The sequence below is a fragment of the Mandrillus leucophaeus genome, unplaced genomic scaffold, assembly GCF_000951045.1.
Source record: "Mandrillus leucophaeus isolate KB7577 unplaced genomic scaffold, Mleu.le_1.0 Scaffold2, whole genome shotgun sequence".
Lineage (NCBI taxonomy): Eukaryota > Metazoa > Chordata > Mammalia > Primates > Cercopithecidae > Mandrillus > Mandrillus leucophaeus.
In genome coordinates, this window is record NW_012102031.1 from 5,519,363 (window position 1) to 5,537,180 (window position 17,818).

Consider the following 17,818-nt stretch of genomic DNA (forward strand, 5'->3'; position numbering starts at 1 on the left):
TGGAAAACCTAGCCAGAGGCTTGAGTGTTTCCAGACCTCTCTGGGCAGGGGATGGGTTACGTAACGCCAGATGTTTGTGAAACTGGCTCAGGCCCAGGTCTGAGACACACTTTGCAATCCCAGAGCCACTTGTAAGCCCGCTCTCCCTTCCCCCATACCTGGCTCCCCCTTGGCCCAGGGCTGGCCAGAGGCGGTTGCTGACTGGAAGCTTTCAGCTGTGTAGATTATTCCATCACCCCTCACTCCAAAAGCTGAAAGCAGCCCCCAAGCCTGCCCCGGAAGTGGAAAATCCACTCGCTTGCTGAGACCAGGGTGAGTTTTAAGAGCTCTGCTCCCACCTCTCCTGTCATGCGAGGGCCCCAACTGCCTCCTCCTCAGCCCCCACTCTCTCTCCTTTGCTTAACAACCCCCTCCTCCCTCCCCTCCCCATGTCTGTCCACCCTCACCCCTCCAGCCCCCACTGGAGCCAGCCTACCCTTTGCCACCTGAGGACCCCCAGAGACAGCAGGAACGGATTGAACAGCGTGGGCCGGTCCCCGGGCATCCGCCATGAGGTCACCAGTCGGCCCTTGAGCGGGCTCCCAGCCTTGCCCTCTGCTGGCCTCTTGTCTGCCTGTCAAACAGGGTCCAGTGTTGGCCCCAGGTCCCTTTGGTGGGATGGAGGCACCCCTGGCTACAGCCTCCCCTGCCCATTTTGTGGTGCCCCCCTCCACGGAGCCCCAGGGTTCCCATCTTTCTCTCCTCCCAGAACTGCTGAGACAAGAGCCGGTTAACTTGTTCTCACTACGTCGTGTTTGACTGAGCGGCTCCCAGGGCTCAGCACCCTTGAAGGTGTGCGCGTCATTGCCCTAAAGTCAAACCACGGGCGCCAGCTGGAGGGGTACAGACCACAGGTGTGTTTCCACCCACAGAGCCTTTTCAGAGTATTTCACATTAGGTTAGAGATCTCTCATATAAATACATATCTCCAGTGTTTCTTGAAATATCGAAAGATGTGGAAACTCTGGGCCCGTCTTCCCCATGGCAACAGCTATCTGGAACCGAGGAGTCACACGAGTGCCCTCGGTCTCCCCACTTCTCACTGTTGTTACCTGCCTGGCCTTCAGGGCGTTAGGTTTGTGACCCCAGCTTAAGCAAAAGGAATGAGTTGTGGACTTCTACAGACACGCCCAGCAGAGCCCCTAAATGCTCCCTCTTTGGAGTCATCCTCGTTGGGGAAACCAAGGCCCCAGTGAAGCAGAGGCACTTGTCAAAGTCACACATAGCAGGTTACTGGGAAGGTAGGAGAGAGCCCAAGTGTCCTTGCTCTGGAATCTGCACACTGTCTGGAAGCGGAACTTGAAGCATCAAAGCACAGGTCCAAGAGGGCTTTGGGGGTGGGGGTGCCCCCGACTCTGCTACCACATCTCCCATCACAGCCCTGACCACAGGCATGCAACTGTCTCACTTGACTGAACTCCTTGATGGTGCTCCAACTCACCTGTGACCCACACCCGGGTATACAGAAGGTGCTCACTGAGTGCGTGTGAATGATGCATGAATGAGGTGGTTATCAGTTCTGACCAGTCAAGGCTGCCTAGGGGTGGGGGGTAGGTTGAGATATTTTCCACGTTGATGTGCCAGGCCCGTTTCATGGAGACTAGAGGGGCACCCCTGCATTGCTCCTCGTTCACTACTCTGGCTCCAGGAAGTATGAAGAAATAGCCCAGAAAGAGGAAGAGCAAAGTTGTCGGAGCCCCTGGGAGGGCTGGCAGCACCTTTAGCGACCAGCATCCCCTGTCCCCTCCCATTCCACAGATGGGAATACTGAACCCCTCAAAATTACAGCACTGCCGTTCAAAGCCACGCAAGAAATCAGGGCAGGGACGGGGGCAGCCTGGGTGGGGGCAGGTGGAGGTGCAGAGAGAGCGCTGGGTGGTTCCTGGGCTGGGTTCTAGTCCCAGTACAGCTAGCCACTGACTGTGTAGCCTGGGACGACTCCCCTGCCTCCATTTCCTCATCTGCACAGTGAGGGTTTGGGCAAAATTCCCCCGGCTTTGACTCACGGCAGGGCCCAATTTGGGGGCTCCAGGCTGCCCGACGGATACTCCCTGCCACACCTGGCTCTTCAGGAGGCAGCAGGGGGAAGAGCAGGACCAGAAAACACAGCCCCAAACAGTCTGTCTCCTCCTCCCCCACCTCCTGCTGCCCCATGGCCCTCAACTCTGATCTCACCTCTCTGGAGGCTGAGGGTGACGAGAACAGTCTGTTTGGCAGGTCACGGGGAGGGGCAGGCAGAGCTGTGTTCACCAGCTGCAGCCAGGCCTCAGAGCAGCATCTGTGGGTCCCACCCCCGCATATATCTCTCCCGCCTCCAGGACCCTGGAGACCCTCCAGGCCCGGCTGACTGTGGGCACATCCTCAGCTCTCTGACTCATGCTCCTAGAAGCCCTGCTCTTTCGACCTGGCTTTGCCGTCTCAAACCGGAAGGATCTCTTCCCTCAGAGACCACTGGGGCCAAACCGTCATTTGCCCAGGGAAAGACATTGACCTTTTCAGGCCCAGCAAATGAGAAGCACGGCCTAGGGTTCTGACCCCAGGACCACCCACCTACCCAGGTCCCCAAGCCAGAAGGTGGCTCCTGCAGAGCTCCTCAAGGCCCCACCATGCACACAGATGACCCCATGGGAAAGCCAACTTTGGTCTGGATGATTCCAGGGCTCTTCTGAGGAATGAAGCCCATCTCCAACCTGCTTCCCCTTCCCTTCCCCACCATGTGTACCCATGCCCATGACCCAACTACCGAGTCTGCCTGCTTCTGGTCAGTCAGGGGGTCTTGGCCTCTGCTTGGTTCTGACTCCTCAGGCTCCTCTGGTTGGAACTGGAGATTAAAAAAAGAACACAGCTTAGCCTAACTTATTCTCCAGGGTGCATGCATCTGTCCACCTCATCCATCCATTCTATCATCTGTCCATGCAACACCCATCTAACATCCAGCATCAGTAGATCCATGTATCCATCTAACCATCCAGTGTCTATCCCACATGACTCACCCTCTCATGTATCCAGCATCCATTGTCTATCACCCATTCATGTATCTACTCTCCATTGATCCATCATGTATCCATTTACCCAATACCTATATATCCCTCTCTCCATCCATCATCCATCTATCCATATCTCCATCATCTGTCCACCATCTATCATGTGACATTCATCCATCCATGCCACATCCATCCATATTCCACCCAGCATTCATCCATCCATTACCTAAGCAACATCCATCATATATCCACCACCACCATATAATCATCACCCAGCTATCTATCCATCATCACCCATCCAGACAGCTGTTGCCATGGGAAGACGGGCCCAGAGTTTCCACATCTTTTGATATTTCAAGAAACACTGGAGATATGTTTTTTGGTTTTTGGGTTTTTTTTTTTTTTTTTTTTGAGATGGAGTCTCGCTCTGTTGCCCAGGCTGGAGTGCAGTGGCCAGATCTCAGCTCACTGCAAGCTCTGCCTCCTGGGTTTACGCCATTCTCCTGTCTCAGCCTCCCGAGTAGCTGGGACTAGATGTGCCCGCCACCTCGCCTGGCTAGTTTTTTTGTATTTCTTTTTTAGTAGAGACGAGGTTTCACCGTGTTAGCCAGGATGGTCTCCATCTCCTGACCTCATGACCTGCCCGTCTCAGCCTCCCAAAGTGCTGGGATTACAGGCTTGAGCCACCGCGCCTGGCTGGAGATATGTATTTATATGTGAAATCTCTAATCTAATGTGAAATACTCTGAAAAGACTCTGTGGATGGAAACACACACATCCAACAGGCGTCTATTTATCATTCATTCAACATGCATCATTGATCCATCACCCATTCCCACATTCACCCTCCATTCATCCGTTATCCACCCACTAACCCCTCTGTCCTCCATCTTGCATGCATCCACTGAGCTGCCCCCTCCTTTATGTCAGGCCCTGGGCCACAGCCAGAGTTACAGAGATAAAGCAGGCAGAGATCCTGCTTCTGTGGAGCTTTTGGGGAAATTACAACCCCATTAGATGGATGTTGCATGGACATATGGAAGCAAAACTGCCAAGCCCAGAAGGGAACCATCGCTAGGAGTGACTGTTCAGGGAAGGCGTCTCAGGACAGGGCGTCTGACCTAAGACTTGAACAATGAACAGGCGTTTGGTGGCTGAAGAGGGAAGGGGAGAGCACGTGCAAAGGCAGGGATATGTCTTCACAGGCCCTGCAGCCAGCTCAGCACCAATGAGTCAAATCCGGAGTGGAAGGAAGGGAAACCAGCCTTGAGTGCCATGCCAAGGATTTTCTTTCTTTCTTTCTTTCTTTCTTTCTTTCTTTCTTCCTTTCTTTCCTTTCTTTCCTTTCTTTCCTTTCTTTCCTTTCTTTCCTTTCTTTCCTTTCTTTCCTTTCTTTCCTTTCTTTCCTTTCTTTCCTTTCTTTCTTTCTTTTCTTTCTTTTCTTTCTTTCTTTTTCTTTCTTTCTTTCTTTCAAGTCTGGCTCTGTCACCCAGGCTGGAGTGCAGTGGCGAGAGATCTCGGCTCACTGCAACCCCCACCTCCCGGGTTCACACCATTCTCCTATCTCAGCTTCCCTAGTAGCTGGGATTATAGGCGCCTGCCACCATACCTGGCTAATTTTTTGTATTTTTAGTGGAGATGGGGTTTCACCGTGTTAGCCAGGCTGGTGTCGATCTCCTGACCTCATGATCCGCCCATCTTGGCCTCCCAAAGTGCTGGGATTACAGGCGTGAGCCACCGCGCCCGGCCGTGCCAAGCCAAGGATTTTCATAGAGAGGAGCAGCTGGAGCCCCGGCAGGACCTGGTGGTTCCTCGTTTTGTCATCTGTGAAATGCCTTTCAGCACATAGCGCTCCCATCCCTTCCCAGCCACCATCTCCCAGCCTCCTGAGAACCCTGAGCTTCCCCATGAAACTGAAGAATCTTTCTAACTGGGTCCCCACTTCCTTCTTGACCTGACCGGCCTACAGCACCAGCATGCCCCGGGACACAGCACCGTGTCCTCCTTGAGCTGCCTGTGGCCTGTGTGCCTTCCCAACAAGCCTGACGGCGACCTGAGGGCAGGACGAGCTGACTTATCCCTACTTCTCTGATGTTCGTGCATTGAGTTGATCAGAGGGTCAACTCATCAAAGCCACGGAAATACAGGGGAGAGGATTCTCCAGTCCTCCCATGGGCTCAGGAGCTTTGTGACCTGGTGGCTAAAAGTACAAACTTAGGCCGGGTGTGGTGGCTCACACCTGTAATCCCAGCACTTTGGGAGGCCAAGGTGGGCAGATCACCTGAAGTCGGGAGTTCAAAACCAGCCTGACCAACATGGAGAAACCCCATCTCTACTAAAAACACAAAATTAGCCGGGCATGGTGGCACATGCCTGTAATCCCAACTATTCAGGAGGCTGAGGCAGGAGAATAGCTTGAACCCAGGGGGCGGAGGTTGCAGTGAGCCGAGATTGCGCGATTGCACTCCAGCCTGGGCAACAAGAGTGAAACTCCGTCTCAAAAAAAAATAATAGGGCTCAAGCCTGTAATCCCAGCACTTTGGGAGGCCGAGACAGGCGGATCACGAGGTCAGGAGATCGAGACCATCCTGGCTAACCCAGTGAAACCCCGTCTCTACTAAAAAGTGCAAAAAAACCTAGCGAGGCGAGGTGGCGGGCGCCTGTAGTCCCAGCTACTCGGGAGGCTGAGGCAGGAGAATGGCGTAAACCCAGGAGGCGGAGCTTGCAGTGAGCTGAGATCCGGCCACTGCACTCCAGCCTGGGCGACAGAGCAAGACTCCGTCTCAAAAAAAAAAACAAAAACAAATACAAGCACAAACTTTGGAGTGGATGCTTTGATCTCATTTCTCACAACCTATGCATGTGTGACCCCCAGCAAATGCCTAAGGAGTCTGAGCCTCAGTTTCCTCATCTGTCAAGTGGCAACTGCTTCCTATCCACCTGAGGCACATATGGCAAGGTCCTGGGGCCCAGCACGGGGTGCACCGTGATGCCTGGAAGCCCTGCTCATCCTGGGGGAGGTGGCAGCGGACTTTGCAGCGAGATGAGGAGGCTTTAGAGAAACAAGTAGGAACCCCCACGGCACCCCAGTGCGGCCCGTCAGAGAAGTGATTGGTCCATCTTACAGAGGGAGAGAGGCTAGTGTTCAAAACCACGTGCCGTCCTCCGAATGAGCTATCGCCAGGGTACAGGACTCTGGCCTCCAGGACCCTCCTTGCCCACCATCTTCAGATGAAGAATGTTCTGGGCTTCAAGGCAGCACCAAAGTACCACTGAAGCAGGGGAAGGGTGAGCACCTACTGTGTGCCCGGTGCTGGGCCCACTTTGCACACGAGCCTCATTTAAGCAGCCTGTTTTGGCAGCTAGCTGAACCCAGTGAGCATTGATGCACCCCCTTCTCTGTGTCTGAGAGGAGCTGTAGGGGCCAGAGAGGGTAAGCGAGGCTGTCCTGGACTCAGGAACCTGGGTATCACCAGGGGAAGGGGCATGACCACACTGGCTATAGTCCCAGGTGGGGTCAGGTGTGTACCACCAGACACAACATAAACCAGGTATGGTGGAGCCAGGAGGGGAGCAGGCCCTGGCCAGAGCATCTTGCTTGAGGCCTCAGTGTGGTCTGCACTGAGCGGATCTGGGTTTCACCCATGCCCCACCAGCAAGTGGCTTCACCCTGCGCGTCAGTTTCCTTATCTGTAAATAAATAGTGTATTTCTCACTTGGTTGCTAAGGAGACTAAATGGTAAAAGTACACGTCAAACATTCAGATCAGGGCTTGGCCCATAAACACTTAAAACGGTGTTGCTCATCATCAGTGTTGGGCCAGTTTGGTGGTCGGGATGGGTTGTGGTCAGCAGGGAGGCTGAGGTCTGAGCCTGGAGGGGGATGCAGGAGCTGAGGCTACTCAAAGGGGAGGCTTTTCCAAGGAGACTTGGCTGTGGGGGGCTGACTTTCTGGCTACCCTTGGGAGGGGGGAACCTCCTTACCTGCAGCTCTGGCAAACTGGGGCCCTCTGCAGTGCTCCTGCTCCCCAGGGGGCCCGTCTGCTCTAGGCCTGCCAGAGTTACGGTCGCTGGTCCTCTTGTCACTTTGGTCTTTGGCCACTGGGTGGAGGTGCAGGCAGGGCTGGGCGGCTGGGCCGGGCTCTGGGGCCGCGGTGCGGGGCTGAGTCCGTTGACTGGGGTGGCCTCGGCCCAGCCTTCTGGCTGACTGTGTGACTCCTGCTCGGGGACATCCTTTGTGCCTGGGGGACCCATCTCTGGCCCTGAAGCCCTGACCAGGTCATCCCTGTGTCCAGCTGGGTCCTTGCGGGGCAGCCTGGCCTGCAGGAGCTCCAAGAGGCCCTCCCAGTCCAGTCTGGGGAGACGGGCCCAGGCCCCCTCTCCTGGTGCCCGGAGAAGACCAAGCAGGTCCCTCCAGTCAAGCTCGGGTCGCCTCTCAGGGCCATGCGAGTATGGACATGCTCCCTCTGCCCCCCAGCCCACAGTAGTGGGTGTCCCAGGGCGCCTGGATTGTGAGGACTCTGTGGGGCCTCCCCAGTTCTCAGGGGGGCTTGTGAGCGGGCTTCTCTTCCCTAGTTCTCTGGGGGGCTCATGGGTGGCCGCCTCTTCCCAGGCCTCTGGCTGTCCCCAGCTCTCCCTGTACTCCCCAGGAGGGCCCCCCCATGCTCCCTCCAAGGCTTTGGCTGCCCCCAGGCCTCCCTCCTGGCTGCTCCAGCTCCTCTCCAGGTGTCTGTGAGGGCCCTGGGACCCTGGCGGTTCCTCCTGACTCTGCCACGCCCCCAGAGGCTGTCTTGGGCCTGCTTGGCCACTCTCCAGAGGTCTCTGTGTCTGCAGCTCCCTCTCAGGGGTCCTGGCTGATGTCCTGGGAGGCAGCGGGGACCCCTGGAGCCGCCGATCTCCCTCAGGTCTCTTCTCAGGACTCCGAGAATGAGGGGGCTCTGCTTGGCTCCGCCAGGTCAGTTCTGCCTGTTTGGCAGGGCGCTTGGTCACCTGGGGATGAGGTAGGGAGGTGGGTGAGGCTCTCTCTCTGGGGACCTGGCTGCCAGCTCTGCCTTTCTTAGTCAGGCCCCCAGAAAGGCAAGGCTGTGCTCACACAGCAGCCTGGATGAAAGCAGGCCAAAAAGCACACAGGGTCCCTGCCCTCCTCCCCCGTCGGGGGTCAGCTCTTCCCTTTCACCCGCTTTCCTCGGTTCCAGAAAAAGATCTGCAAAGACCTGCTCCCATTCTTGGCTTCTCACCCCTCTCAAAGATACTGATTCCAACTTGGGCTATCAGGTGCCAGAACCTCCACCACCAATACCCCATTCCACTGCAGTGGGCCTGGCCCTCTGGGTTTTGTTAAAGATACAAATCACCCTGAAAGAGAGGGAGGGCCCTTAGAGCCAGATTCATGCATCAAAGCTTTCCCTGAAATCTGCTCAAGACAGCAGTATTGGCAGCAGTACTGGCCAGGTGCGGTGGCTCACGCCTGTAATCCCAGCACCTTGGGAGGCCGAGGTGGGCGGATCACCTGAGGTCAGGAGTGACCAGCCTGGCCAACATGGTGAAACCCTGTCTCTACTAAAAGTACAAAAATTAGCTGGGTGTGGTGGCACGCCCCTGTAATCCCAGCTACTCGGGAGGCTGAGGTAGGAGAATCTCTTGAACTCGGGAGGTGGAGGTTGCAGTGATCCAATATTGTCCCACTGCACTCCAGCCTGGGAGACAGAGCAAGACTCCATCTCAAAAAAAAAAAAAAAAAAAGCAGTACTTAGTAAAGGAAGGGGATAGCATGGGACAGGGGCTGTCTTCCCAGGACTAATGTGAGGTCTTGTGCAATTTGCCAAGAGCTTCTGGCCCTTGGGGAGAGGGGAGAGCTGGAGACCCATGATTGGACTCCGACCCTTTCATAGAGGACCTTCCTGTCCAAGCTCCCTGCCTGGCTTCTAGCAGGAGGGAAGAGGCAGTGGCCGCCCCTTGGGGTGTGGGGCCCCAGACAGCTGGCAGTGCTCACCTGCCTGCTGGGGGCAGGGCTGGACTGTCTTCGGAGAAGTTGGCTCTGGCCTTGGCTGGGCCGCTGTGACCGTCCCTCGTCCTGGACCTGGAAGGCCCCCGCTGCCTCGGACTTCCTATGAGCAAATGCAGCCACTCCTCTGAGGGACTGTCCCACTCCCAGCACCCCAGCCCCTCTGCTCCCACCTCCAACAGAAGGAGATGTGGGAGAGCCAGGGACCCACTGCAAGCTGGTTGAAGGGCCCTAAGTAAGGGTGACTCTCAGGGCCTCAGTTTCCCCTTCTGAAAAATGGGGATGGTTAACACTGCTCTATTCTGCCTCATGAGGCTCTTGAGAAAATGACAAGAAAAATGGGGAGTAGAGGTGTTTGGGTGGGGAGGGGGATCTGGCCCTGACCATGGCTATCTTCTATCTCATCCAGTACTACCTATGACTAACCACCACCCCACCAGCAGCCCACCAGCCACCCCCAGACACAGGTTAGACTGGTCTTTGCAGGAATTAAGATTTATTGAGCACCTACTGTGTACCAGGCACCCGGCACACATAATCATAATGGCAAAGCATTTATTGAGCGCTTCTTACGTTCCAGGGGCCAAGCGCTTGTATCATGATCTTGTTCCATCTCACACAGCCCACGAGGTGGGACGACAGAGCCAGACTGCTGTGTGCCCCCATGTTCCATTCTTTCTGCCCTTTTCCTGTCCATATTGCAAATTTTGGATTTCTTGAGGCTGGGCGCGGTGGCTCAAGCCTGTAATCCCAGCACTTTGAAGGCCGAGGCAGGCGGATCACAAGGTCAGGAGATCGAGACCATCCTGGCTAACACAGTGAAACCCCATCTCTACTAAAAATACAAAAACATTAGCCAGGCATGGTGGCGGGCACTTGTAGTCCCAGCTACTCGGGAGGCTGAATTCAGCAGGAGAATGGTGTGAACTCGGGAGGCAGAGCTTGCAGTGAGCCAAGATCGTGCCACTGCACTCCAGCCTGGGTGACAGAGCAAGACTCCATCTCAAAAAAAAAAAAAAAAAAGTTGGATTTCTTTTCCTTTTTCCCTCCCATCACCGTTAACCAACAGAATCCCAGCACTTAGCCTTGAAAACGCCAGGCCATCCTAGCTGTTGGCAAGAGCTCTGAGCAAGATCAGAAGAAAGAAACATCCTTCCCGACTACTCCAGAGAGGCCAACATGAACTGTCCAAGCAAATGTCATTTTTTTTTTTTTTTTTTTTTTGAGATGGAGTCTCCCTCTGTCATCCAAGCTGCTAGAGTGCAGTGGCGCAGTCTCAGCTCACTGCAACGTCCGTCTCCCGGTCTCAAGGGATTCTCTGTCTTAACCTCCCAAGTAGCTGGGATTACAGGCATGAGCCACCATGCCTGGCCCTGGGCAAATGTCATTTCTAAGACACTGGACTTCAGGCATTGTTGCCGCATCCAATGAAGATCATCTCTAACTTGTTAGTAAAAAGTCTAGTTCCAATTAGTTGTCTTGCTTACTAACTGGGAGGCATGGCTGTTAATGTTTAACGTGGTATCTCTATCGACAGGTAGAAACACCAAACAACCTAGGCTTATCTCTCTCTTCCTCTACCTAAGGGGTCACAACAAAAGACCCAAGTGCTCAGTGACTGTTTATTTTGGTTGGGTCTCAGTTAGCAAATGGAGCTGTGTCTTTGGTGGATGAACCGAACCAGGAAGAGAAGCCTGAAAAAGGCCACCCTGTGGTGGGCCCAGAGTAAGGCAGCAAAAAGGGAAGTAAGAGGAACCTCTGCTCAGGCCTCCGTAGGACCTGCTGTCTGCGGTGGGCCTGTGCCTGAGGAACCATGCTGGAACACCACCTTCAAAAGTATGGGATTGGACAGAGCGCAGTGGGTCATGCCTGTAATCCCAGAACTTTGGGAGGCTGAGGCAGGCAGATGGCTTGAACTCAGGAGTTCAAGACCAGGCTGGACAACACAGTGAAACCCAGTCTCTGAAAATACAAAAATTAGCCCAGGCACAGTGGCTCATGCCTCTAATCCCAGCACTTTGGGAGACTGAGGTGGGTGGATCACTTGAGGTCAGGAGTTCGAGACCAGCCTGGTCAATATAGTGAAACCCAGTCTCTACTAAAAATACAAAACTTAGCCGGGCGTGGTGGCACGTGCCTGTAATCCCAGCTACTCAGGAGGCTGAGGCAGGAGGATTGCTTGACCCCAGGAGCAGTAAGCCGAGATCGCACCACTGCACTCCAGCCTGAGCCGCATAGTGAGACCCTGTCTCAAAAAAAAAAAAAAAGTATGGGGTTGGGAGGCCAGGTACAATGTCTTTATAGCTGTAATTCCAGCACTTGGGGAGGCTGAGGTCAGAGGATCACTTGAGCCAAGGAGTTTAAGAAAGCCCTGGCAACAGAATGAGACCTTGTTCTAGGAAAAAAAATTTTTTAATGAGCCAGGCATGGTGATACGTGGCTATAGTCCCAGCTACTTGGGAGGCTGAAGTGGGAGGATCGCTTCAGCCTGGGAGGTTGAGGCTGCAGTGAGCCATGATCACGCCACTGCATTCCAGACTGGGCGAAAGAGCAAGATCCTGTCTCAAAAAGAAAAAAGTATGGGGTTGAAGTTTTTTGTTGTTTCATGTCTTTTGCCAATGTCATTAGAATCAGAGCCATAAAGCACAGTAATTTGAGTTGTTAGCAGTTATTGGCAGTTGGTTCAGACAGGAGCCAAAGTTCCCTGGAAGAAGTGTTTCTGAGCTTGAGGGCTCCCTGAGCAGGCTGTTTGTAATCTTTTTTTTTTTTTTTTTTGAGATGGAGTCTCGCTCTGTGGCCCAGGCTGGAGTGCCGTGGTGCAATCTCAGCTCACTGCAACCTCTGCCTTCCGGTTTCAAGCGATTCTCCTGCCTCAGCCTCCCGAGCAGCTGGAATTACAGGTGTCTACCACCATGCCCAGCTGATTTTTGTATTTTTAGTAGAGACAGGGTTTCACCATGTTAGCCAGGCTGGTCTCATTTCAAACTCCTGACCTCAGGTGATCCGCTTGCCTCGACCTCCCAAAGTGTTGGCATTACAGGTGTGAGCCACTGCACCCAGCCAATTTGTAATCTAATTTGAGGTGAGTGCGTTTCCTTACTCTGTGAGAGCTGAAGGCCTTAGACTGAATTTTCCCCTGAACTGGGGTATAGGAGCCTCGATGAAGCAAGAGCCCAAACATGACCCCGTGGGCCGTTCCTCCCTAATGGGGAGGAAGGGAAGGACAATAGTGGAAACACCCGGTGAAGGGAAGCAAGGCACTTGTGTGTTCTCTTCCGGATGGATGCATTTTCCATACGAACTCCAGCTTGCTTGATGAGCATTCCTCCTGAGAACACGCCTTCCTTTTTTCCCCCATGTGGAATTGAGAGAAAAGAGCGAGGGACTCAAGAAGATTCTGAGACCCCAACAGAGACCCGGTTTGTCTGATGCTGAAGCAACAGCGTCTCCCCGGGGCCACCTGTTGCCCAGAGTTGATGTGACCACACCAAGCATGACAAAGGAAACATGTTTCCTTTGGAAGCTTAGATGGGCTCTTCGACCTCCAGAGAGAATTAAAGGCGCAAAGCCATCAAGTCTAGCAAATCCAATGAAGTCTGTGTTTTAAATTCAAATGACCACAGAATGCTTACATGACTTTAAGAGATTCCAAAGGCATCTAAGGAAAAAAAAAATAAGATCAAGCCAAAACTCCCAATGCTTTGATGTGATAATCTTTTAAGAAAAAATTTCCAGACTTGGGACAATGCTTGGACAGAGTAGATGCTCAATAAATACATATCGATGAGGAAATGAGAGAAAATAAAAGCTCAATCCTACAGCCACCCACCCATAAACTCCAGTCTGTGCCTTACACACACACTACATAGTTTTAAAAATTTCCATCTTCAGAGGATGAATGGTTTTCTACTTGGAAAAGGTGCCAGATAAGAGGAAAAAATTTAATTACTCAGTAAAATTATAAAAACTTCCCTAAAAGGTAAATAATCTATTTCAAAGAGAGTAGAATTAAATGTACAGGAGTGATCATGTAAAAACAAATGGTTAATAAAAGTGTAAACATATTTCTCATTTATATTAGTAATATAAACACCTTATATCTCTAAAATTATCCTGGAAAAAAGGAAAGAAAATTAATTAACTTTGGCTTAAAGACCTTAATGTCCCTACTGAGTTATTAGTTAAAACAAGTTAGGAAAATTGACATTAGACCAGAAATAGTAATCATAAAAAGGTCAAAGCCACTTTGGGAGGCTAAAGTGGGAGCATTGCTCAAGGCCAGGAGTTTGAGACCAACCTGGCCAATAAAGTGAGACTCCATCTCTACAAAAAATAGAAAAAGTAGCTGGGCACAGTGGCGCACGCCTGTAGTCCCAGCTACTGGGGAGGCTGAGGTGAGAGAATCCCTTGAGCCTGGCAGTCTGAGGCCGCAGTGAGCCATGATCATGCCACTGCACTCCTGCGGGGTGACAGAGCAAGACCCCGTCTCAAAAACAAAAGGTCAGGCCATGAGCGGTGGCTCACACCTGTAATCCCAGCACTTTGGGAGGCCGAGGTGGGCGGATTGCCTGAGCTCAGGAGTTCAAGACCAGCCTGGGCAACAGGGTGAAACCCTGTCGCTACTAAAAATACAAATAAATTAGCCGGGCATGGTGGCGGGTGCCTGTAGTCCCAGCTACTCGGGAGGCTGAGGCAGGAGAATTGCTTGAACCTGGGAGGCAGAGGTTGCAATGAGCCAAGATTGTGCCACTGCACTCCAGCCTGGGTGACAGAGTAAGAATCCATCTCCAAAGAAAAAAAAAAAGTCAAAGACAGTGAAGACTTTTAGGGTGAAACTACTCCATGACGTTACAATGGTGGATACTTGTCATTATACATTCATTCAAGTCTGTAGGCTGTACAGACTTGAGTGAACAGTGAACTTTGGGTGATTTGTCAGTGTAGGTTCATGGATTGTAACAAATGCATCCCCTACTGCCCAGTACAGTGGCTCACCAGCCCTTTGAGAGGCCAAGAAAGGAGGATCCCTTGAGGCCAGGAGCTGGAAACAAGCATACATGTCTAGTACAGGATACTGGTAGTGGGAGAAGCTGTGCATGGAACTCTCCCCTTTCTGTTCAATTTTGCTGTGAACCTAAAACTGCTCTGGGTTTTTGTTTTTGTTTTTAAGGCCAAAGAAAGAATTATACTAATACTGGAGACCACATGGTTGTCATCTGGATATTACATGATCAAGCTTACTGGAAAAGGAAATTTGAAGAACAAGAGATAAGGTTTCTTTTTTTTTTTTTTTTTTGAGATGGAGTTTCACTCTTGTTGCCAGGCTGGAGTGCAATGGCACAATCTCAGCTCACTGCAAACTCCACCTCCCAAATTCAGGCGATACTGCTGTCTCAGCTTCCTGAGTAGCTGGGACTACAGGCGTGTGCCACTACATTCAGTTTTTTTTTTTTTTTTTTTGAGACGGAGTCTCACTGTGTTGCCCAGGCTGGAGTGCAGTGGCATGATCTCGGCTCACTGCAAGCTCCGGTGCTGGGATTACAGGAGGGAGCCACCGCACCCAGCCAAGATTGATCAGGTTTCTCGTGCAGATTCAAATCCAGGAGAAAACTTGCCCAAGGAGGAGCAAAGAGGAATTTTAGATACAAAAGATTCCATACCCTTTAGGGTGATGAAAATGTTCTAAAAGTTAGATTGTGGCAGTGGTTGGACAACTTGGTAAATATACTAAAAATTCACTGAATTAGATACACGGAAAGTTCTGAGACTTCCAGACTGCTTTTTGTTGCTGTTGTTCTCTTGACCCTAACTAATGGAATTCTAGCTCTGATCCTTGAAAACTCGAGGGCTGGAACTTCTGGGGTGAGAAATCTCAGCCGGATCAGGAGGAAATGCTCCCCTTCCGCGGGGACCAGGGCTGCTGACCAAGGAGACTCAAAAGTCACCTGGACTTTAGTTGTTCCAGGATGTTTGACTGCTAAAAATCTGTAATTCTGTGAGCTTTCTTTCTTAAAATAGGGTGACTCTGGCCATACTTTTTTTTTTTTTTAGACGGAGTCTCGCTCTGTCGCCCAGACTGGAGTGCAGTGGTGTGATCTTGGCTCCCTGCAAGCTCCACCTCCCGGGTTCAAGCCATTCTCCTGCCTCAGCCGCCTGAGTCACTGGGACTGCAGCGTGTTTTTTGTATTTTTAGTAGAGACAAGGTTTCACCGTGTTAGCCAGGATGGTCTCAATCTCCTGACCTCATGATCCGCCCGCCTTGGCCTCCCAAAGTGCTGGGATTACAGGCGTGAGCCACCATGCCTGGCCCTGGCCATACATTTTTAAATTGACATAACAGTTTTCTGAAATGCATAGGGACCCATGAATTTTCTTTGCCAAGGCAGGAAAAAAAGAATGGGCACTTTCTTCTTCTCCCTCATGCACGGAAGAAAAAAAAACCCGTGAGTCTGAATCAAAGGGTTTGAGAGTTCACTCTCATTTTGGCCGGGTGCGGTGGCTCACTCCTGTAATCCCAGCACTTTGTGAGGCCGAGGCAGGCTGATCATTTGAGGTCAGGAGTTTGAGACCAGCCTGGCCAATATGGCGAAACCCCATCTCTACTAAAAATATTTTAAAAATTAGCCAGGTGTGGTAGCGGGCCCCTGTAATCCCAGCTACTCGGGAGGCTGAGGCAGGAGATTCGCTTGAACCCGGGAGGTGGAGGTTGCAGTGAGCCAAGATTGCACCATTGCACTCCAGCCTGGGCAACAAGAGCAAAACTCCGCCTCAAAAAAAAAAAAAAAGGAAAAAAGAAAAAGAGTTCACCCTCATTTGAATGAATGGGCTCATGTTCCCCTCCAATACAGATGAGGAAATTGAGGCTCAGGTAGGTTAACTCACTATATCAGGTCACATGAGTTGAAATGTGACTTTGACCCAGGATTTGGACTCAGCCCTCATGACTGCAGTCTTTGCTGTTAACCACTGGGCCATGCATGACATCACTTAACCACACACACACACACAAGCAGAAAACTCCTAATATGCAGAAAGAGAGAAATGGAGTGATTTGCCCAAGGTCACACAGCCAGTAAATGGCAAGCCAGGGGGATTTGAACACTCTCCTGGCACCCTAACCCTGAGAAACTTCCACCTGTCCTGCTGCTGAGCCTCCTCCCCAGCCCAGTTGGCTGACCCCACCCCTGGGCTCACCTGCGCTCTTGCCCGAAGAGGCGCTCCACCTCCGCGCGGCCAGGGCTGCGGGTGCGGCCCCCGCTGCTGTGCTGCGCTTGGGTCCCTGGCTGTCTCTGGGCCAGCCTCCTGGGTGGGGGCAGGTCAGCCAGCACAGTGTACTCCTCCCGCTCCAAGTTGTGCCTGGTCTCCCCGGGAGGTGCTGAGCCCCGGGAACCCCTGGAGCTGCCCGGCGAAGGTGAGGGTGCCAGGAACGCTAGATCACTGGGTGGGTGGCGGGGTGGGGAGGAGGCTCGGGGTGCATCCCGGTGCCCGATGCACACTTGGGGGATCAGCACTAGGGAGCCATGCAGAGAGTCAGTGGAGGGGGCCAGGCTCTCCATACTAGTTCCAGGGGCGTCCTGGAAGAAGAGGGATGGCTCAGGAGCCTGGCGTGGTGGGGATGAGAAGGAGGGTGCATCCCGGTGCCCAATGCACACAGGGGTGGGGATTTGGGGGCCCTCGTGCAGAGAGTCCATGGAAGGCACAAGGCTCTCTGTGCTGGCCCTGGGGAGGTCCTGGAACAAGAGGGAAGGCTCTGGGGCCTGGCGTGGTGGGGAGGAGGCCCGGGGTGCGTCTCGGTACCCAATACATACAGGTGCGGGGAGCTGAAGGGGCTCGTGTTGGGGGGACTGACACTGATGTTCGGCATCTGATGTGTCTGGGAGGAAGGGGAAGGGGTCAAATTGGGTGTGGCGGGGGGGCGAGGACGCCTGGGGGGCATCTCGGTGTCCAATGCACACAGCAGGTGGTATATAGGGAGGCTCGTGGTGGGGCAATTCACTCTCTGGGGCGTGGGGCTCTGGGAAGAAGGGGAAGGGGTCATGCTGCAAATAGCGAGGGGGCGAAGAGGCCCGAGGGGCATCCCGGTGCCCAATGCACACAGCACATGGAGGCTGGGAGGGCTCAGGATAGGTCAAGGGAACCCCACAGGCAGCAGGGTACACAGGTGAGGAAGTCCGGGAGGTGCTCTGGTGGCCTGGGTTAGGGGAGGAAGAGGTGACCCGGGATGGCAAGTTGTACTGGGTGGGGCCAAAGGAGGACCGGGGTGGGTCATGCTGGGCTGGCCTGCTGGGAGAGGATGTCTGAGGCCTGTCACCTTGGGTTGGCCGGAGGGCGATGGATGCCCAGGGAACCTCATTTTGCTTGGAGCGAGATGGGGAAGAGGTTCGGGGACCATCACTCTGAGTTGGCCGGAGGGGAAAGGAGGCCCAGGGGATGTCTTTGTTAGTACGATGTGGAGACGAATTCCTGGGATTGTTCCATTGAGTGGAGCGGTGGGGAGATGATGGTCTCAGATTCTCCTTTTGGGTGCAGCACTGAGATGAGGAGGTTCCAGGGTTGTCTCGTTGAAAGGAAAAGGACTGTGTGTGGTCCCGCTGTGTACGAGTGGGTCTGAGGTTATCCCGTTTGGTACAAGAGGTTTTAGGGTTGTCTTGTTGGGTAGAAGATGATCTGGGGATGTTCTGTTGAATAGAAGTTCTGGGGTTGTCCTGTTGGGAAGCTCTGTTGGGAGAGGAGGCTCTGGGATCGTCCCGCTGGACACAGGATGTTCTGGGGTTGTCTCGTTGGGTGGCTCT

The 17,818-nt window shown here is 53.1% G+C and overlaps 1 protein-coding gene across 1 annotated transcript in view; it reads right to left on the bottom strand.

Annotated features, from left to right (window-relative positions):
* The window catches only part of TRIOBP (TRIO and F-actin binding protein), a 94,172-nt gene that overhangs the window by 38,229 nt on the left and 38,125 nt on the right, over positions 1-17,818 (bottom strand). The window contains exons 5-9 of the mRNA XM_011979135.1: positions 16,221-17,816; positions 9,015-9,129; positions 7,007-8,011; positions 2,783-2,860; positions 476-613 (exon numbers count right to left, since the gene is read on the bottom strand). Coding sequence (XP_011834525.1) covers positions 476-613; positions 2,783-2,860; positions 7,007-8,011; positions 9,015-9,129; positions 16,221-17,816 — 2,932 coding nt within the window. The remainder of the gene's footprint in view (positions 1-475; positions 614-2,782; positions 2,861-7,006; positions 8,012-9,014; positions 9,130-16,220; positions 17,817-17,818) is intronic.